Here is a 22,171-nt window from a genome sequence, read left to right as displayed (position 1 = left end):
GTCTGTAATAACTCTCAATGGTTCAGCTATGTTCACACACATACAGAGTACTTAGAGTACTAAAGAAAATACAGCAAAATATTAACAACTGGTGAATTTGTGAGTGGGTATGCAAGAGTTTTTTGAACATTCCTTGCAACTCTTCCATAAGTTGGAAATTATTTCTAAATACAGAGCAAAAAAAAAAAAAATTAAATCCTCTGATAGTTACATACCTCAAGGTAAAAGCCAAAGTCATTACAACAGCCTTCAAAACTTAATCAGGTGGCCTCCTATTAAGTTTCTAACCACCGTCTCCTGCTATTCTCCTTCTCATTCACTTCACTTCACCCACCTACTTTCCTCAATTTTCTTTGAAGCACATTCTTGCCTCAGACCCCGATACTTCCTGTGCCTTTTACCTCAAATACTTTTCCTACAGACACTAACAGGCAACTCAGTGAGGCCTAGCATAAACACCCCATTAAAAACTGGAATTTCTTTCTCAAATACTATCCCTTTCCCAGTTTATTTTCCTCAGTTTATTAACCAGCTTCCACACTGTATAATGTATTCATTGACTTCTACTCTCTCCCCACTAAAATATAATTTCCACTATAGAAAGAATTTTTATCTGCTTTGTCTACCCCCATATCTCCAGTCCTTGAAACAATACCTGGCACATAGTATGCTCTCAGTAAATATCCTGAATTAATAAATTTTATATTATTTATGTGGCTTGTTAAATAAGCCCCTGTTTCCTTCTGTTCAACCTACTATTTTTTCCAAATCTGCTGCTCACATTCAACTGATCATTTATAAAATGAATTCAGTGAAACAAACAATGGAAAGAAGCAAAACCTCATTTTTTCTAATACATTTTCTTCATATATTAAAGGATCATCTTTTGTGAATCCTTGATTTTACTGTCAGGTTGAGGAAGGGGAAAAAATAATCCTGTGGAATGACAGAGCAGAACTGATGGAATATTACTTCTGATGACCATCACCCCTTGTCCCTCTTTTCAGCCTTGGTAAGTAGGAATGTTAGGAGGTAGGGTTCCCCTCTGACAATGAAGTGCCTAGCAAAAGGTCATGAGGATGACCAATCAAAACTGTCAGCCCTCTCATGTTTCATCAATTTTTCATCCCCTACTTACCTGCAAAAGATTTGGGTTTTACTCAAACTGTAACAGCCTTGACCTTTATAGTCAGTCCCACTGACTATAAAGTCACTCACTGTTCATGACTATGGAAAGCAGGGAGGCCCTGTGCAGGCAAAAAGCTCTAATAAGCACTGACTTACGCTGTGAATAGAGCAGGATTTGAAACTCCAGAAGGGCACAAGCAAAGAGTTCAAACACATTCTCCACCCCAAGTAGTTCAAAGATCTCTTTGACAGGAAAGTCAAATAGGGGAAGCTCATTGGTACTTGGTCTCTGGCAGATTATTGGCCCATAGACCCCGGAAAACTTCAAGAACCGGCCAGGAGGTGGGAGTGGCACCTCACAGAGTACATTGTATATGTAGCTCTCAAGGGGCAGAGGAGGGGGCTGAGGTGAAGTGACTGCCTGGTGAAGTTGCTCCAGTACACTCTGACATGCCTTCATGAAGGACATGGGTGTGATGAGGCAGATGCACTTAGAGATGTAGAGTGTGTCCTGGCTAATGTCATAGGAGTTGAAGCGCTGAAGTTTGGTCCCAGGAGTGTCTTCACTATCTTCGGTGCCACTCTGGTCTTGGCCATCAGCAAGGGGAGCATGTAGAACATCATTGCACATGTGGTAAAGGGTCTGCATTGCACTGCAAATCTGCTTGCTAGTAAAATATGAGGGCAAACCCAAATGTTCCAGAGCCATCCTCTCTTGTGATAATAAAGGCATGGAACTGGGGCTCCCTGCGATCAGTCTGGGTCTTGAATGCCAGTCCTTTAGGCATGCATAGCATTCCCACTACATCTTGGTCAAAGAGATTCCAATCTCCATTCTCAGGATATCGGGTAAGGACCTTAGACTTGAATGTTCGTCTCAATGGTGTCTGCTCAAAATTTTCTCCTTCAGTAGTACTTGAAATGAAACATCTGGCACCATCCCTAGCTTTGGAAGCCTGTATGTACTGGCATAATGCCGACAGCTTGTTCGGCTCCAGCCTGGTCTCGGGGTCCAGCCCGCAGATGACAGAGTAGTCGGCAAAGCGACCCGGCGCTGAGCCCCCTCCGCCGCCGCCGCTGCTCCTGGCGCTGGGGCCGAGCCGGGCGGGGCTGTGCGGAGCGGCGCGGAGTCCCAGCACCCGGGCGCCCGCCCGCCCTCAGGCCGGTCCTCCCGCCGCGGCAGCCGCAGCTCCAGCCACCGCCCCCGATCCTGGCCCGGTCCCCGTGGCCGCCGCTGCCTTGACGGGGCAGCGGGATACCGGGCCGGCCGGCATCGCATCCTGGACACCTTCGCTCCGCGCCGCCGCCGCCAGCCCAGAGCGCCGTGGCTCCAGCGAGCCTGTTTAAGACTTTTCCTGGAAAAATTAAGCTATTTCTTAGCAAGCAGCGTGGGTGCAGTTTCAGTCTCTGGATAGTTTGGTGGAAGGAAGATCAGCAGTGTTTAGCAATGTTTCAGGACACTGACAGTGTGGCCCACTTTGGTCAGCAGGCCAATAAAAGGTTCAACTGTGTATGCATTTGAGCTGTGATTACAGTGACCCCCTGTTCCACATAAGCGCCCAGAAACAATTCTGCTCCATTTGATGTTTTTTTCTCTTTCTTTCTTTTTGGACAGTGATTTACAAGTTCCCTTTAGTCTGAAGTTTAAAATCCAGAAATGAAGAAAAAGACATGAGGAAATAAACGTAGATTGACAAATACAAATTCAGTATATCACAAGGTAATAGAATGTAGATGTAAGGAAGCATGCCTTTGGAATGTAGGACTTCCCCTAGTCCCACTGTTTCATGGAGAAATGACCGATGAACAGAAGATTGGGGTTTTTTAATCAATGTCCTGAAATATTTGTGCTTCGATGATTGAAAATTATACTTTTAAATTTTCATTTTGCAAATAATAAAACATTTCACCCTGTGTACTGTGAGTCTTTTATTTGTTTTTCCATGAATTATGTTTTCTATGTCTTGTGGGACCTGCCCCCTGTGGTGGGGATTGAACCCAGAGCCTAGTGACCCTGCCACCAAGCAACACCCCCAGTGTGAATTACTATTTAATATGCTTTCCCGAATTCTGAGTGTAGAATCCTTTTCTTTTTCTCATTGATTTGTAGGAGCCCTTGATTAGGGTGAAGGTTGGGACAAACTTGGTGTGGGAGGAGTCAGGGTACTGGGTCAGTGTGTGTGAAGGGAGTCTGTCTTGGGATGAAGTCAGGGCCTTCAGTTTATCTGGCCACAGGTGAGGGCAGTTAGGTCGGTGGCAGGGTGTGGATGGGACAGTAGCTGGAGTCTTCATGCCTGTCTCGCGGTCGGGTTAGGAACCATCTGCGCATGGGTAGGAACAGGTCAGGGCGGGGTCATCTCTCCAGTCCAGCGCTCCTGGGTGGTATCCAGGGCCGGTGCAGACCCGAGGTGGGCTAGGCACATGGCTCTGCGGCAGCTGTTGTTGATGCTATTGTCGCTGAATCTTAAGGCTGCTGGTGCCCCTAGACCCTCTCAATCCACAGGAAAGGCACATGGGATCACAGGGGTACAGGAGGAATTGGAGCCTATGGAAAGAAGGCCCCAGGGCTATGTGGGCGGGGCCCAAGGTCGGTTTGAAGTAGGGGCTGGTGGGAAAGGCTGGTTGGGGTGGGAGCAGGCTCTGGCAGGCTTCCATGCCAGAAGCTACCAGTAGCTTCTCTTTGCCTCTGCCCGAAGCAGGGGACCACAGAGATGACATCAACCAAAGTAGGACAGTGTCCCACTCTGGTGGGGATTTTATGTATGGGAATCCCTGCCAGGGATCAGGTATGGGGCTTGGAATAGCACAGGTGACCCAGGTGTGACCCAGGGTTTGGGTTGTAGGGGGCACAGAGGTAGAGGCAGGCAGGCTCAGAGTCTCAGGTCCCTTTCCTGATATCCAGGGAGCATAACCAGGGACCAAGACAACACTCCTCAAATGTGAGGACCATAGACCCCACACCCCCAAGATGGAAATCTTCTAAACAAACTTGTCTTCACTAGCCCCACCCCTTTAGAAATGGAACATGCCATGAGGGGAGTGATCACCCCAGGTCACACAGCACCACAGACACCTGCTTGTGATTTCTCTCTGTGACATGGGTGGAGAGCGTGAAGTGGGGACGGCCACCTAGAAAGCATGATCCTGAACAAGTAAGAGTAGTAACCTCAGAGGACTTCAGTCCTTTCATCTGAAAAGTAGGCACAGAGGTGTGTTAATGGAGAGAATGAGGTCACAGGGCGTCCTTCCCAGTCCCTGGGGCCCTGGCAGGCTGCTGTGGTCACCTTTTCACCTTGCCCCATGCTGTCGAGAGCACTAGACCAATATTCCCAAAGCATATGCTTAGCTATTCTAAGCCGTCTGGGTGCAGGCTATGGTCACTGAAGGCAGAGGCCAGGACAGCCCTCAGTCATTGAGGCCAGGTCTCTTATCCCTTGACCTTGGTCTTCCCATCTGTGAAGTGAAGGAGGGGCCTCGTTGGGGTGGTCTTCTGGGGAACCACAGGTGTCTATAATAAGTGTGTGGTTGGGGGTTGTCTCCACAGTGTGCGGGAAGCCCAAGGTGACAGGGAAGGTGTACGGTGGCCACGATGCAGTGGCTGGCCAGTGGCCATGGCAGGCCAGCCTGCTCTACCATGGCTGGCACCTCTGTGGAGCTGTCCTCATTGACTCCTACTGGCTACTTTCCACTGCCCACTGCTTTCTCAAGTGAGTTATGCTTCCTGGGACCCTCACAGAGGGGTTGGCAGGGAAGGAAGATGCAAGGGTGAGAGGAGAAAGTGGGAGCAGAGGGGATGGCCCTCCTTGGGATTTGCTGTGGTCAGTGTGCTGCCACCAAATGCACACTGCTCCTTCCTTGATCTGCTGTCTGCTCCATGTGGACTGTCCTCCCCACTGGCCACCCAGTGCTTTCTTTACCTGGGTCCGTATCATCCTTCATCCTCAGCCCCCGGCTGGGAGACCCCTCTTCCCTATGTCTTGACACAGATGTGTCCTGAGAACATTGACACTTTACCCCACACTCCTGAGAAGTGACCAGCAATGAAATTAGCTCTTTCATTATCTTTGTTAAACTCCATTCCTGTGAGGAGCCTTGGCTGCCATAATCCCATGTGTTAGGCTGTGTAGGCGGGGAGTGTAGGACTCCCTGACCGTGGAGAATGACATGGACAGCCAAGAGTCTAACTCTCCTGGCCCTCCTGGGCCTCTGTGCCTAACTTCAGAACACATGTGGAGGAACCCAGAGGGAACATGGAATTCACAGTCCAGGTCAGGAAGTTGCATCTTGAGCACTTAACTGACCTTGAGTCCCCAGCTGGGTCCTCTTGGCATCTATTCTGTGCTTATTCCCTTGAAACCCTCCCTGACATGAGGGGTGGCGAGATCCCATGACAAGGTGTCTCCATCCTTTCAGGAAGAAAGCTCAAAGTGGGCAAGGAGGGCAGATGGAGGGAAGGGGTCCAGAGAGTTGCTATAATACGGGGGTCAGGTTCATGGAGCTGCAGGGACTTCTCTAAAGGAGGAATTGGGCCTGGTGTGGATGGGGACCCTCCAGGTCAGAGAGCTGTGTGAACAAACGCATGAAGATTCTCATTTCCTTTCGGGAACAAGGAGAGCTTACATTCTGTGTGCTCCTTCATGCATTTAAGAAATTCTTTGTGAGCACTTACTTCCAAGCAGAAAAGCTTCAGGAAGGGGCTACAGAGGTAGTGAGGCCAGGGGATGGGTCAGAAGGAGACACTGGAAGAGACACCTGGTATATGAGTTAGCTTTATGTCACTGAGACAAAATACCTGAGAATCAAGTTAAAAGAGGAAAGTTTACTTTGGGTCATGGTGTCACAGGTTAGTACCTCTCTTACATGGTCACTTAGCCACATTGCTTCAGGTCAGTGGGAGAACAGTACACTATGGCAGGAGCATGTGGTGTGGGGGAGTTCTTTCCATTGCATGGCATCAAGGAAGCAAATGGGGGGATATGGTCCCAACCATGCATCAAGAGCACACCCCCAGTGAACTGATGTCCACTAGGCTCTGTTGCTTACAGCTTCTGCCATTTCCTGCTGGCGCCACAAGCCAGCACCCAAGTCTTTGGCACAGGAACCTTTGGGACACATTTAAGATCCAGACCATAACACTGGTATTGAGCCACAGCTCCTCCTATGTAGATAAAGGAAAAGTGTTCGATCTGAGGTGCCCAATAGTACCCTTCCTGCACTTGGATTCTCAGCTCCTCCAGTTCTAGGAGGTGGTGGGAAGCCCTACATCTTAAGGTTGTGAGTCCAGCATTCATCAGCCTGGAGGCAGGGAGGAGCAAAGCTGCCTGGAATCAGAGATGGAGGAGGGGACCAGAGCAGCAGGATGAGGACGCAGGGAGAGTGCTGGGCCCAGAGTCAGAGATGAGGCTGATAATGGGCCCTTCCTCCTCCAGCACATCCCAGGCACCACAGGACTACCAGGTCCAATTGGGGAACACCCAGCTGTACCAGCAAACCCAGTACACCCAGAAGATGCCTGTGAACAAGATTATCACCCATCCAGACTTTGAGAAGTTCTATGCCTTTGGGAGTGACATAGCCATGTTGAAGCTGCTCCTGCCTGTGAACATCACACCCTATGTCGTTCCTGCCTGCCTCCCTCCTGCAGACATGCAGCTGCCCACTCACATGTCCTGTTGGATAACTGGCTGGGGAAGACTCTCCGAAAAGAGTGAGGGGGTGTGGGAGAGGCAGGAAGGGAAATGAAGTAAAAGAGGAGGTGTGTAGGGCAACATGGGAGGAGTGGCCTAGTGAGTGAAGAGCCCCAAGCTGGTTTCTGAAGCCAGTGTACTTTGGCCCCACTGTGCCTCAGTTCCATGCTCTCTCAGATGAGGATTGAGCAGTGCCACCAGTGCCATGTTTCTTTAGTTCTGAAAGTGTGTGATTCCATGCTGCCGAATCCCCTGTGGCCCAGTCCCTGAAAATCTGGGGATCCTTGACAATTGGAATCAAGAATCTGGGTTGTTTGAGTCTTTGTGTCTTTTGTTTCTAGTGTTTAATCAGCCATGGATTTCAGATGACTTGAGTGAACTTAAAAGCTGTTCCTGGGTCTGTCCCATTCAGGTTGTCAGTCAGCTTTCTGTTACTGTAAAAAAAAAAAAAAATGCCTGAGATAATCACCTGAAAAAGAGGAAAGGCTTATTGTGATTCATGGTTTCTGACATTATATCCCATGGTCAGTTAGCCGCATTGCCTTGGGCCTGTGCAAGGCAGCACATTCTGGTAGGAACACATCATGGAGCAGTGCTACTCAGGAAGCAGAGAGCAAGAGGAGGGCCATTCGGGTTCCTGACACACACTTTAAGGGCACAAGTCCAGTGGCCTAGCTTCCTCCAGTGTGCCCATTCCTTAAAGGTCCCAGCACCTGTCAGTAGTGTCACAGGTTGGGGCCAAGCCTTAAACACACAGGCCTTTGAGGGACCTTGGGAAGGTGCTTGGGAAAAGTGGTAAGAAAGTCGCATGAGATTGCATAATGAAGTCAGCCCCATAGCCTGCATAATGAAGGCAGAGAGATCACAACTTAGGAATGGTTAATGTCTCTGAGCTCACCTCGTTCTTACCTTGTCCACTCCATATTCTTATCATGTGAAATACATAATGGAGAAAGCTTTTGGGTTCTGTGTTGCTTTGTCAGGTTGAAAGAAGAGAATTATAGGCAAAGGCTTATGCACGGATGACTTAATAAAGAAAGAATTGTTCATGGTTTGGGGAAACACTTCTGGAGTTCTTTCAATGAAAGGAAAAGTAGTACAAATGTGTAATTATCCATGGGGTCAGCATTTTTTCAGTGTTTCTCGACAGAGGTGATGTATGTATGTTGGACAGAACATGTCTTCTGTGAGTGGGGCTCTGCCAACAACCCTAATGCCTGCCCACTCGGTGCTAGAAACACTCCCTAGTCATGTGATCACCAGCACCCAGCATACACACAAGTGCACACAAACATATGTGTTGGTTCTTCCTTGAAAGCAGGAACTAAGTCTTGTTTTAATGCCCCAAACGGTGTCCCAGGCTCTGGCACCTGGGAGGTACTCCACTGCTCTTTCCACCCTGGCCTAGTAAAGCACTGTTTCCTGCCAGTTGCCCCCAAATTTGTCTCCCATTTTCCAAGCTGTGTACTCCCATTCAAGTCCCCACATGGCCCTTTTATGGGCACTCAGAATGAAATGTAAACTCCCCACCTCGGCTGTAAGGCTGTACACAATATTGGTGCCCTGCCCCTTCTCTGCCTCATCTCCTACTGCATCCCACACATACCTGATACCTAGCAGCACAAACATACCCATCCTGAGCAAGACCATCTCCATCCCTGGATCATTTGCTTTGCTATTTCCCTGCCTAGCTTGCTTTTCCCTCTGCTCTTTGCATGACTGCGTTCTTCCTGACATTTATGTTTCAGCTCAGCTCAGTACTCCTAGTTTTCCTCAATCATGTCAGCTGAAATAGGCAACTTCTACTATCATCTCCCTGTTACATTTAGCTCATACCACTTAACAATTTCTTCATTTAATTGCTCTGTCTCTCCCAACTCAAAATGTCATCAGTGTCTAAAATACACCTAAGACAAGGGCAAGTGAATAGATAAGTGATTGGATGAGTGAATGGAGGGGCTGACAGATGGGAGGATGAGTGTGCAATTGGATGAGAAGATAGGTGGATGGATGGATGGATGGGTGAGGGGGTGGATGGGTGATTGGATGTGTTATGAATGAGGGGGAGGAGGAAGTAATGGAGCGATTGATGAGAGTGGTTGGAAGAATGACTGTGGGGAGGTAGGTAGATGGATGACAAAGTGGGTGAATGAGTGGACACGTGGGTGGGCAGGTGGATGGATAGAGAGATGGCAAAAAGGTTAGTGATGGATGGGAGGAGAGTGGACTCCATGGTTCATGAAAGGATAGGTGAGTGAGTGAATGGTTGCTGAACCCCAGGGAGTGGGATTTGCCACTTTGTGCAATAGGGGAGGTGTGTTCTATTGTTGTGAAGGGACTAGACTAAGTATATGCACAGATTTGAGAAAAAGGAGAGAAGTTCATCAGGGGTAGGTGGAAGACTGAACCGAAGTTTGAACCCCATGCTTGGTAGTAGTGGTTAGTGTCAGGCAGATTGGGGGTTCTGAGTAGTCTGGGTTTCTTTGCTAAGGCATAGTGCATGTCTCTCACTTCCCCCTTATTTTCACAGCACCACTGCTACCACCCTACTCTCTCCAGGAAGCTAAGGTGAACCTTGTGGAGAGCACATTCTGCAATACCATCTATGGACAAACATCTGGAAAAGGCAAGGACTACTCTGTGCATGAAGAGATGCTGTGTGCAGGGGAATTCTCAGCAGGAAAGGCTATCTGCCAAGTGAGTAAGGCTGGGTTCTGCTGCACCCTTGCCTGTTCTGTTGGCCTCTGTTTCCCCTGAAGGGGCTCTCTTGGCCTCAACTATCTTTGTGGAGATCCCCAGACTTCCTGATTCCTTTCCTCCAGTATTTTTCCTGGGCTCCTTTGCTCATCAGTCTTCCTCCAGACCAGCACTTCCTCATCCCATCCCAGCACAAAGCTGTCCACTGTAAAGACCCTCAAACAGCATCCATTTTTGTTGCCTGTTTTAAACTTTGACATGTAGCATATATACAAGGATGAGTTATTCATAAGTGTACAGCATGATGACTTTTCTGATATTGATGCAACCTGTTACCAGCCACCCACAACTTCCCATCCAGCCCCCTTCTCATTCCTAATCAGCAGATTCACTTTTAGTCTTTAGAACTGATTCTGAATTTTCTGCAAATGGGATTTACAGTTGGCCTTCTTCTGTATCTTAGCATTATTACATCTGTACCTGTTTTTTTTTTTTTCTGTAAGTTCATAGCAGCAGTCTAATCATCAAAAAATAGAGGGTAAGACAACATCAAGGGGCATCCTATAAAATATCTGGTCACGCCTGGTGTGTTGGTGCACACCTATAAATCCAGTGACTACAAGTTCATGGCAAGCCTTTGTAATTTAGTGAAACATTTTGCAACTTAGGGATACCCTGTTTCCACATAAAAAATAAAAAGGGGTAAGGATGTGGTACAGTGATAAAGTGCCCATGAATTCAATCTCTGGTACCAAAAATGATGTTAATATTAGTATCTGGTTGGTAGTATACAAAAATGTGAAGGTCATAAAAAGAAGGAAAGATTGAGATTGAAGAATGTTAAAGATAATTAAAGATAATTAAAGATAAGTGTAATATTGGATTAGATCCTGGAATAGAGTAGGGATATTTGTACTTAGTGAAATCTGAATATTTATTTAATGATTCATCTCTAATTCCATGGTTTAAGTAATTGTACCATGGATATTAGCATTAGAAGAAACTACGTGTGGGGTATGTAGATCCTCTGTAGTATCCTGCAATTCTAGCCTAAGTCTATATTATTTCAAAATGGAAAGATTTGAAAAGTATGCAAAAGATTGAAATAAGCCCTTATCAGAAAGTTCATGCAGATGTCAAACAAGCAAATGAAAAAGCCTCTCAGGCACTGGAGAAATACAAACTCAAACACCAATGAGATACCTCTGCACATTTTTTTTTTGTGTGTAATCATAAATTTACATAGAGTAATGCTGTTTGATTCATTCTGTTATTTTTTCCCTTCCCCCCACCCCTCCCACCCCTCTTTACCTTCTATTCAGTACTTCCTTCCTCCATACTTGCCCCCCTTCCTAACCCTAACTCTAACCCTAACACTAACCCTTCCCTCCCCCCCATTATGTGTCATCCTCCACTTATTAGCGATATCATTCGTCCTTTGGTTTTTTGAGATTGGCTTATCTCACTTAGCAAGATATTCTCCAATTTCATCCATTTGCCTGCAAATGCCATAATTTTATCATTCTTTATGGCTGAGTAATATTCCATTGTATATAAATACCACAGTTTCTTTATCCACTCATCAATTGAAGGGCATCTAGGTTGGTTCCACAGTCTGGCTATTGTGAATTGAGCAGCTATGAACATTGATGTGGCGGTATCTCTGTAGTATGCTGATTTTAAGTCCTTTGGGTATAGGCCAAGGAGTGGGATAGCTGGGTCAAATGGAGGGTCCATTCCACGTTTTCTAAGGAATCTCCACACTGCTTTCCAGAGTGGCTTCACTAATTTGCAGCCCCACCAGCAATGTATGAGTGCACCTTTCTCCCCACATCCTCGCCAACACCTGTTGTTGCTCGTATTCTTGATAATCGCCATTCTAATTGGGGTGAGATGGAATCTTAGGGTGGTTTTGATTTGCTTTTCTCTTATTACTAGAGATGTTGAGCACTTTTCCATATGTTTATTGATTGCTTGTAGATCTTCTTCTGTGAAGTGTCTATTCATTTCCTTAGCCCATTTGTCGACTGGATTATATGAATTCTTGGAGTAGAGTTTTTTGAGTTCTTTATAGATTCTGGAGATTAGTGCTCTATCTGAAGTATGATTGGCAAAGATATTCTCCCACTCTGTAGGCCCTTTCTTCGCATTGCTGATAGTTTCCTTTGCTGAGAGAAAACTTTTTAGTTTGAATCTATCCCAGTGGTTGATTCTAGCTTTTATTTCTTGTGCTATGGGAGTCCTGTTAAGGAAGTCTGCTCCTAGACCAACAAGGTGAAGATTTGGACCTACTTTTTCTTCTATAATCTGCAGGGTCTCTGGTCTGATTCCGAGGTCCTTAATCCATTTTGAGTTTAGTTTCGTGCATGGTGAGAGAGATGGGTTTAGTTTCTTTCTGTTGCATGTGGATTTCCAATTCTCCCAGCACCATTTGTTGAAGAGGCTGTCTTTTCTCCATTGCATATTTTTGGCACCTTTGTCTAGTATGAGGAAATTGTATTTATGTGGGTTTGTGTCCGTGTCCTCTATTCTGTACCATTGATCTACCTTTCTATTTTGGTACCAATACCATGCCGTTTTTCTTACTATTGCTTTGCAGTAGAGTTGAAGATCTGGTATTGCAATAGCCCCTGTTTCACTCTTCCTGCTAAGGATTGCTTTAGCTATTCTGGGTTTCTTATTCTTCCAGATGAATTTCATAATTGCTTGCTCTATTTCTGTAAGGTACGTCATTGGGATTTTAATTGGAATTGCATTGAATTTGTATAGCACTTTAGGTAGTATGGCCATTTTGACAATATTAATTCTTCCTATCCAAGAACATGGAAGATCTTTCCATCTTCTAAGGTGTTCTTTAATTTCTTTCTTTAGTGTTGTATAGTTCTCATTGTAGAGGTCTTTCACCTCTTTTGTGAGATTGATTCCCAAGTATTTTATTTTTTTCGAGGCTATTTTGAATGGGGTAGTTTTCCTAATTTCTCTTTCTGAAGATTCATCACTTATGTATAAAAATGCGTTGGATATATGGGCATTGATCTTGTAACCTGCTACTTTACTGAATTCACTTATGAGTTCTAAGAGTTTTCTGGTGGAATTTCCAGGTTCCTCTAAATATATAATCATGTTATCAGCGAACAGGGATAGTTTGAGTTCTTCTTTTCCAATTTGTATCCATTTAATTTCTTTGGTTTGTCTAATTGCTGTGGCCAGAGTCTCAAGAACGATGTTGAATAGAAGTGGTGAAAGAAGGCATCCCTGCCTTGTTCCAGTTTTTAGGGGGAATGCTTTCAGTTTTTCACCATTGAGAATGATATTAGCCATGGGCTTAGCATAAATGGCCTTTACAATGTTAAGGAATGTTCCCACTATCCCTATTTTTTCTAGTGTTTTGAGCATGAAGGGGTGCTGTATTTTATCAAATGCTTTTTCTGCATCTATTGAAATAATCATGTGATTCTTGACTTTAAGTCTATTAATATGGTGAATTACGTTTATTGATTTCCTGATGTTGAACCAACCTTGCATCCCTGCGATGAAACCCACTTGATCATGGTGCACTATCTTTTTAATATGTTTTTGTATGTGATTTGCTAAAATTTTGTTGAGAATTTTTGCGTCGATGTTCATTAAGGATATTGGTCTGAAATTTTCTTTCCTTGATGAGTCTCTGTCTGGTTTAGGTATCAGTGTGATATTGGCTTCATAGAATGAGATTGGGAGGGTTCCCTCCTCTTCTATTTTATGGAATACTTTGAGAAGTGTTGGAATGAGCTCTTCTTTAAAGGTTTTGTAGAACTCAGCTGAGAACCCATCTGGTCCCGGACTTTTCTTTGTTGGTAGGCTTTTGATGACTTCTTCTATTTCAGTACTTGAAATTGGTCTATTTGAATTGTTTATGTCCTCCTCGTTCAGTTTAGGCAATTCATATGTCTCTAGAAACCTGTTGATGTCTTCGAAATTTTCTATTTTGTTGGAGTATAGATTTTCAAAATAGCTTCTAATTATGTTTTGTATTTCAATCCTGTCTGTTGTGATATTTCCTTGTTCATTCCGAATTTTAGTGATTTGGGTTTTCTCTCGTCTTCTCTTTGTTAATGTGGCTAAAGGTTTATCAATTTTGTTTATTTTTTCGACGAACCAACTATTTATTTTGTCAATTTTTTGTATTGTTTCTTTGTTTCAATTTCATTGATTTCAGCTCTGAGTTTAACTATTTCCTGTCTTCTACTACTTTTGGTGCTGTTCTGTTCTTCTTTTTCTAGGGCTTTGAGCTGTAGTGTTAGGTCGTTTTATTTGTTGAGTTTTACTTCTTTTATTAAATGCACTCCATGAAATAAATTTCCCTCTAAGTACTGCTTTCATAGTGTCCCAGAGATTTTGATATGATGTTTCTTTGTTCTCATTTATCTTTAAGAATTTTTAAATTTCCTTCCTAATATCTTCTGTTATCCATTCATCATACAATAGCATATTGTTTAATCTCCAGATGTTGGAATAGTTTCTGTGTTTTACTCTTTCATTTATTTCTAACTTCAATCCATTATGATCTGATAGAATACATGGTAGTGTCTCTATCTTCTTGTATTTGCTAACATTAGCTTTGTGGCATAATATATGGTCTATTTTAGAGAAGGATCCATGTGCCGCTGAGAAGAAAGTGTATTCGCTCTTGGTTGGATGGTATATTCTATAAATGTCCGTTAAGTCTAAATTATTGTTTGTGTTATTGAGATCTATGGTTTCTTTGTTCAATTTTTGTCTGGAAGATCTGTCCAGTGGTGAGAGCGGCGTGTTAAAATCACCTAGTATTATTGTGTTATGGTCTATTTGGTTTCTGAAATTGAGAAGGATTTGTTTGACATACATGGATGAGCCACTGTTTGGGGCATAGATGTTTATGATTGTTATGTCTTGCTGATTTATGCTTCCCTTAAGCAGTATGAAATGACCTTCTTTATCCCTTCTGACTAACTTTGGCTTGAAGTCCACATTATCAGAAATGAGGATGGATACTCCAGCTTTTTTGCTGAGTCCATGCGCATGGTATGTTTTTCCCCATCCTTTCACCTTTAGTCTATGGGTATCTTTTTCTATGAGGGAGTCTCTTGCAGGCAACATATTGTTGGATCTTTCTTTTTAATCCAGTCTGCCAGTCTATGTCTTTTGATTGATGAATTCAGGCCATTAACATTCAGAAATGAGAAATGATTTGGTTTCCCAGTCATTTGGTTCATTTTTAAAATTTTATTTATTTATTTGTTTGACACAACTTGTTTCCTCCTTTATTTGACAATTCCTTTAGGATAATTCCTCCCTTTGCTGATTTGCTTCTTTGTTTTTCATCTCTTCCTCATGGAATATTTTGCTGAGAATGTTCTGTAATGCTGGCTTTCTTTTTGTAAATTCTTTTAGCTTTTGTTTATCATGGAAGGATTTTATTTCATCATCAAATTTGAAGGTAAGTTTTGCTGGGTATAAGATTCTTGGTTGGCATCCATTTTCTTTCAGGGCTTGAAAAATGTTGTTCCAGGCCCTTCTAGCTTTTAGGGTCTGGATTGAAAAATCTGCTGATATCTGTATTGGTTTCCCCCTGAATGTAATTTGGGTCTTTTCTCTCACAGCCTTTCAAATTCTGTCTTTATTTTGTATGTTCGGTATTTTCATTATAATGTGCCTTGGTGTGGGTCTGTTGTAATTTTGTGTATTTGGAGTCCTATAAGCCTCTTGAACTTGATTTTCCATTTCATTCTTCAGATTTGGGAAATTTTCTGATATTATTTCATTGAATAAATTGTTCATTCCTTTGGCTTGTTTCTCTAGGCCTTCCTCAATCCCAATAATTCTTAAGTTTGGCCTTTTCATGATATCCCATAGTTCTTGTAGATTCTGTTCATGATTTCTTACCATCTTCTCTGTTTGTTCAACTTTGTTTTCAAGGTTAATTATTTTGTCTTCAATGTCTGAGGTTCTGTCTTCCAGGTGTTCTATCCTACTGGATATGCTTTCTATGGAGTTCTTAATTTGGTTTATTATTGTTTCCTTCATGTCAAGGATTTCCGTTTGGTTTTTTTTCAATGTCTGTAACTCTTTATTGAAATGATCTTTTGCTTCCTGTATTTACTCTTTTAACTGTCGATTGGTGCGATCATTCAATGCCTGCATTTGCTCTTTCATCTCATCATTCAGTGCGTGCATTTGCTCTTTCATGTCATCATTTGCTTCTCTGATCATTTTAATTATGTACATTCTGAACTCCTTTTCTGTCATTTCTTCTGCCATGCTGTCATTGGGTTTTATTGATGTAACATCTAGATTTGTTTGCAGCATTTTCTTTCCTTGTTTTCTCATATTGTTCAGGTATCAGTGGACCGCTGAGATATTGCAGATTTCCTCTATTGACTTACAATGTCCCTGAAGATTTCTATATATATCCCCCCTTAGCCTTCAGTAGGCTGAAGTCTTGGAGGAAGTTGATAATGCGGTGCTCCACAAGGAATCTGCCTCTCTAGGAGTGGTGGCCTTCAGGTGGGGTATATTCCCTGCTAGTGGGCAGAGGTGCCTCCACTTGTTGACCAATGGTCATCCAAAGGGGACCTAGGCTGCGGGCTGAGGCAAGGCCTGTTTGGGCCTGAGTCTCTGGTTTTACCGTCCTTGTGGGGAAACCTCACCCAGCAGGGAAGACTCACCCGGTGGGGAGGTCTCGCTGGTCAGTTTCCTCCTAGAGGTTCCCCTCAATTTACAGCTACTGCCTGGGCTGGGCTGCCTTCCTCTGCAAAGTTTCCAGGGGCCTGGCCCTACCTCCTGGGCCTGGGAGCCTCACCCTTCGCAGATGAATCTCCTTAGGCTGCCCCTCCTCAGAGAATCTGCCCACAGGCCTGGAACCTTCGCTCCGCCCTAAGCGTGTCTCTGTGCGGCTCTTCCACCCAGAAGCCTCCTAGATCCTGGGACCCTGCTCTGCACCTAATCACCTGGCTATGCGGCCCCTCCTCTGAGCTGCCACCTGGGGCCCCGAACAATCGCTCTGAGTCCCAGAGACTCGCCACAGGCCTCTTCCTCCAGACAGCCGCCCAGTATTCCGGTGCGGTCACCAGGAGTCCAAGAAACTCACTTCGTGCCTCCTCCTCCCACCAACCACCCGTAGCCCTGGGCAATCAATCACTCTGAGTCGAAGTGACCCTCCCCGTTCCTCCTACTTCTCCAGATAACCCCCCGGGTGTTCAGGAGCGGTCGCTCTGAGTGGCTCTGAATCCACGTGACCCGCTGCACGGGTCCTCTGGGCAGCTGCCCAGAGCTGTGGTGCGGCCACTCAAGACCAAGCGACCCACCACGCTTCTCCTCCAGGCAGACCCCCTCTGTTCAGGAACTGTCCCTTTAAGTCCAAACAACTCACCACTCGCCTTCTCCTCTGAGCAGCCGCCAGGAGCGCTAATGCAGTCACTGCGAGTCCAAACGACCTGCCGCGCTCCTCTTCCTCCTCCTCCTCCGGGCAGGCCCCGGTGTTCAGAAGTGGTCCGAGTCCAAACAGCTCGCCACGCAGTCCCTCCTCTGGCAACTGCCTGTAGCTCTGGTGTAGTCACCCCGAATCCAAGCGGCCACGCTCCTCCTCCTCCTCCTCGTCCTCGTCCTCAGGGCAGGCTCCGGTGTTCAGAAGCAGTCGTTCTGAGTCCAAACAGCTCGCCGTGCAGCTTCTCCTCTGGCAACCGCCTGTAGTTCTGGTGCAGTCACTCCAAATCCAAGTGGCCACGTTCCTCCTCCTCCTCCTCAGGGCAGGCCCCGGTGTCCTGAGTCCACACATCTCTCCTCGCCACTCCTCCCCTGGACAGCCGCCGGAGCCCCAGTGGTTGCTCCAAGTCCCAGCACTGTGCCTAGCGGCCTCCTTTACAGCGCTCCCATTTGTCCGAGTTCACTGCTCCAGCGGGGGGAGGGGCGTCTCGCCGGCAGCTCTACTTCACAAATTTCCCTGCGTTCCGGGATCACCGTCCCATCCCGGATGCCTTCCCAACGGGTGAGAGTCACCCAGCTGCTTTGAGTTGGTCCCAAGTGTCTCAATATCTCCTCTTTTGAATCCTGAGTCCTGGAGCAACATGAAATGCAGCCACCCTCTAGGCCGCCATCTTGAAACCCCACCTCTGCACATTTGCTAGGATGGCTGAATTAAAATGACTGACTACGTCAAGTGTTGACAAGGACATGAAGCAACTGAAACTCTCATACCCAAATGGTAGCAATGGAAACTGGCACAAACATTTTGAAAACATTTTTGTAAAAAGCTACATGCACTTCTACTGTACAACCCAGACATAGTAATTTTAGGTATTTATCCAGGAGAAATAAAAACACCAGGTCCCAGAAAGACATCTACATGACTATAAGACAATTCGCTGCAGGTTTCTTGGGTAATAGTTCAAAACTAATAAAAAGTCAAAAGTTCAGTAACAGGCTAACAAACAAATAAACTGTGTAATATTCCTATGATACCGCTCTTTACAGGTGACAAGTCTTGCTTCCTCAGGTGTTGAAGTATAACACTGGAGAAGCACGCTGAGGCAAATGTAGTGGAAATGCAGCTTTTTAAAGAAAAGTAAAAGCAGACTTCTCCCGGGTGGAAGAAGGGGACCCAAAGGCGGAATCCATGGGATGAGCAAATCTTGTCCTTTTTATGGGTTTTATTCTCCCATTCTCTCCCCCTTATCTCTTTCCTTCCTGCCTATGGGATTAGGCCTGGTTTTGCAGGTGAGATGTAAAAAGTGAAAAGCGGATGGGGCAGAGGGAGGGCCAAAGTGATTCAGACAGGTAAGGGCCCAGGGGGCATTAATCAGCATTTTCCTGCCTGTAGTCTCTGACAAGGGCAGGTAAATATGGTTATCAATGGGTTCTGCAGGTACTTGACATTCCATTCTCCCATAGCAGTCTCCAACTTCCAGAGGCAGATGGCTTTCATGGTCTCCATTTCCTCGATCTGACCCGATCCCCTATTTCTACATTAACTGCCTGTCCCCAATTCTGGCTTCACCTACACTAGAACACTGCTCATCAATAATCAGGAATAGAGGATCCAAGATGGTGGACGAGAGGGAGGCTGCGTTCCTTGTTGCTCCATAACGCCGGTTTCAAGCAGAGGATTATCTGTTTCTCGGTGAGGCAGTTTTTGCTGTTTATGGATCCCCTGGTGTTTACCCATTTGTCTGCTGTGATGACCTTTAGTCTGCCAGCATATAGACACCATTTTTGAGAGCAGAATGCTCACTGTCAGGCGTCTACCATCCACCATTTGCCTGCCTCTCGCCTGTCCATTGCCTGCCTTACTCCTATCCATCACCCAACGCTCGAGGTTCACTTCCTGATTGTCCGACAACAGTCAGCAAACTGATCTTACGTGGCTGCCGCCATTTTGAGACAACAGCCAGGCCCTGTAGGACCCCTGGCTGGACTGACTGAGCCCCGTCTCCAGGATCTCTCAGCCCGACTGATCACTCCCTGCTCTGGGGCCCTCACATCAACTGACTGCTCCCTGCCGCCAGGACCCCCAGACCAACTGACTGTGCCCTATCACCAGGAACCCAGACCAATTGATTGCACCTGGCCTCCAGGATCCCACAACCACACCAAACACACCGGAACTCCAGGACCCCTGCTGGACCAACCGCACCCAGTCTCCAGGACCTCCAGCTGACCACGTCCACCCCTGAGCTGCAGCTCCCCATTTGCCAACACATTTCGAAGCCGTAGCTCCGATCTTTGGGTGGGGCAAATCCCATCCTGGATGCCTGCTGGAGGTTTGAAGGTCATTATCAGGTACCTCTCATGCATCAGGTTACTGAACTCTGGGAGGTTCATTAGTATATGACTGCTATACAGTAGATTTTCTTTTTTCTCCTTTTTAAAAAAATTTAAGTTTCTATTTCTTTACTTTTCTTGCTCTTTTCCTTTTGTTTACCTGTTCCCTCAGAGTCTTTTTTGCATGCTAACATCCGATTTCTTTTGATTACACTCTCACCCTTTCTATTTTCTACAACTTCTGTATATTCTTTTCTTATCCCATTAACAGCTGCATTCTACATCCTTCTGCATCCTCTTTGTCCTCCATTAGAAACTGCAGACCTTATTGCAAATCTGTTTGTTTTACTGAAGATAATATTTGAACTCACTTTGTTTATTATGACAATTTTGTTATTGTCCCCTTAGGGGCTATTTGGTCTAGGATTGCGTAGTGTCTGATTTGGGCACTGCTAATATTGATCTCCCCTTAAAGAAAGGGTTTTGGAAACCTATAGGGCCACTATAAGCCTATAGGGGGAAATCTGCAATACCCCAGATCTGCACTGCTAGAGGGGAAGATACATGAACAACATGAAAAAACAAGGGAAGAAAATGATCCAAACAAATCTAGATTCTATAGTAATAGAATCCAATGACAGTATGTTAGAAGAAATGTCAGAAAAGGACTTCAGATTATACATGATTAAGATGATTCGTGAAGCAAAGGATGAGATAAGAGAGCAAATGCAGGCAATGGATGATAATACCAATAAGCTGAAAGAGCACCTGCAGGAAGCAAAAGATCATTTCAACAAAGAGATAGAGATTCTAAAAAAAAAAAAAAAAAAAAAAAAAACAGAAATCCTTGAAATGAAGGAGACAATAAACCAAATAAAAAACTCAATGGAAAGCATCACCAACAGACTAGACCACTTGGAAGACAGAACCTCAGACAAAATATTTAATCTTGAAAATAATCAGGAATAAACTATGGGTGCACATGACTACCCAGGTGAATTACTAAATAACTGTCCTGGGGCTAAATGACTGTAATAGCATGCTGGCCTGCCATGTATGAGGCTCTTGTTTTTCATCTTCAGGACTGTTAAAAAAAAGAAAGAAAGAAAGAAAGAAAGAAAGAAAGAAAGAAAGAAAGAAAGAAAGAAAGAAAGAAAGAAAGAAAGAAAGAAAGAAAGAAAGAAAGAGAAAGAAAGAAAGAAAGAAAGAAAAAGAAAGAAAGAAAGAAAGAAAGAAAGAAAGGAAGAAAGAAAGAAAGAAAGGAAGGAAGGAAGGAAGGAAAGAAAAAGAAACAAGTAGAAGAAAAGAAACTTTAGTGAAAAACACCAGACAAAAGAGAGGAATACAACTTGTATGATTCTGTTCCTACAAAATTCTAAGAAGTTGGGTGCTCAGTGAACAAAAAAGCAGTGTGGGTGCTCCTTCTGCTCAGGGTTTACAGAGTGAGGGTGTACACAGAGGTGTCAGCTGACCCAGCCTGCTCACAGGCCTCTCTGCCCATACAGCTGTCACCTCCAGGCTTATCTCTATGTTGCCCTGGGTCACCAGGAGCCCAGGCATGGGGAGCAGATAGTGGAGCCATGTCCTGATCGATTTGGAAACATGATCTCCACTTGCTGTTCCATTCTGGTGTCCCTCACTGGGGAATGGATCTGATAGGCCTTCAGTAGGGCCCTGACTCAGGCAGTGGCAGCCTAGTGTGTCCAACATTGTCGCCCATTGTAGCCTGGTGTCTCTGATCCCACTCAGCTCCCACACTAACTCCTCTCTCTCTTTCCTCAGGGTGATTCTGGGAGTCCTCTTGTCTGCTATGGCCCCAATGCCTGGGTCCTAGTAGGGCTGGCCAGCTGGGGCCTGGATTGCTGGCATCCCGTCTACCCCAGCGTCTTCACCAGGGTCGCCTACTTCATTGACTGGATCAATGAAGTCAGGAGGCTGAGTCCTCCACCAGATCCTCCTCCCAAAGACATTCCACGAAAGCCTCTGAGGGCTTCTGGCTCACTCCAGCCCTACAGCACCCTTGTGAGCTTACAGACCTGGCTCCTCCTGCCATTTATCCTCAAGGTACAGTGGCAGGCCCATGGCTGACTCTCAGGGCAGTGGATATTTCCTCTGACAAGGCCCCAGTCCTCTTGCTGCAGCTTCTCTCACTCCAGCCCACTGTTAATCTAAATGGCTTCTTTTCCTCAGCTTCTCTGTCCATCATCTGCCACTCCCAAAACCAAGTTTAGCAAACCAATTCAAATAAAAAACTCATCCTCCTGTTCCTCCAGCTGTGCTGCCCTCTTTGGGCTCCTTCTGTCCCTTAGTGCTCTCCTTTCCCTTAGTTCAACTATCTGACTTCCAGAAGGAAGAAAGGTACTTTGCAGAGATCTTCGACCAAGGGGCCCTTGGGCAGAAAGCACAGCCCTAGGGGTGGACTGCGAGGAAGCTGGGGAGCTAGGCTGCCTTCTAAGCAGTTTCCCTGGTCTGTCTACACTGAATGACTGCTCCAACCCTGGGGAGTAACTGGTTGTTCTGAGGAGGCAGGCTTTACACCCGTTGTTCAGATGTAGGAGAGGTGGTGTCTCCCCTCAGTAGATGTGCAGCATTCCTGGAGTTTGGAAGAGGAATAATCAGTACCCAGTGGATCTGAGGGATGATGATTGGTTCTGGCCTGTAGCCAGAGATTTGGGGTGGGGCTAGAATATGGCCAGGAAGCATGGAGGAGGCCCAATGCCAGGTTGAAAGCTGAGGCATAAGCCAGCAATTTTCAGAATTCTGCTCCTGCTTTGACATCTGGCCCCCTTTTCACCTGCACCCACAAGATGCATTCTGACCACGTATGCAGGGGATGACCCACTGCCCACTTCCACAACCCCATGAACTTGGTACCTGCTGTC

General features: G+C 45.5%; 1 protein-coding gene across 1 annotated transcript; it reads left to right on the top strand.

Moving 5' to 3' along the window:
* Positions 1-3,549: 3,549 nt before the first annotated feature.
* On the top strand, positions 3,550-21,702 carry LOC306642664 (putative serine protease 47; the record flags this gene model as incomplete). The annotated part of the gene is made up of 6 exons (XM_079108404.1): positions 3,550-3,715; positions 4,673-4,835; positions 6,558-6,835; positions 9,346-9,512; positions 21,072-21,311; positions 21,637-21,702. 6 exons carry the CDS (start codon positions 3,550-3,552, stop codon positions 21,700-21,702), a joined length of 1,080 nt encoding a protein of 359 aa, XP_078964530.1.
* Between the last annotated feature and the right edge of the window lie 469 nt (positions 21,703-22,171).

Source organism: Sciurus vulgaris (assembly GCF_902686455.1).
Source record: "Sciurus vulgaris genome assembly, chromosome: 13".
NCBI lineage: Eukaryota > Metazoa > Chordata > Mammalia > Rodentia > Sciuridae > Sciurus > Sciurus vulgaris.
Note: the sequence above shows the minus strand (reverse complement) of the source record. Positions and strands in the feature narration are given on the sequence as shown.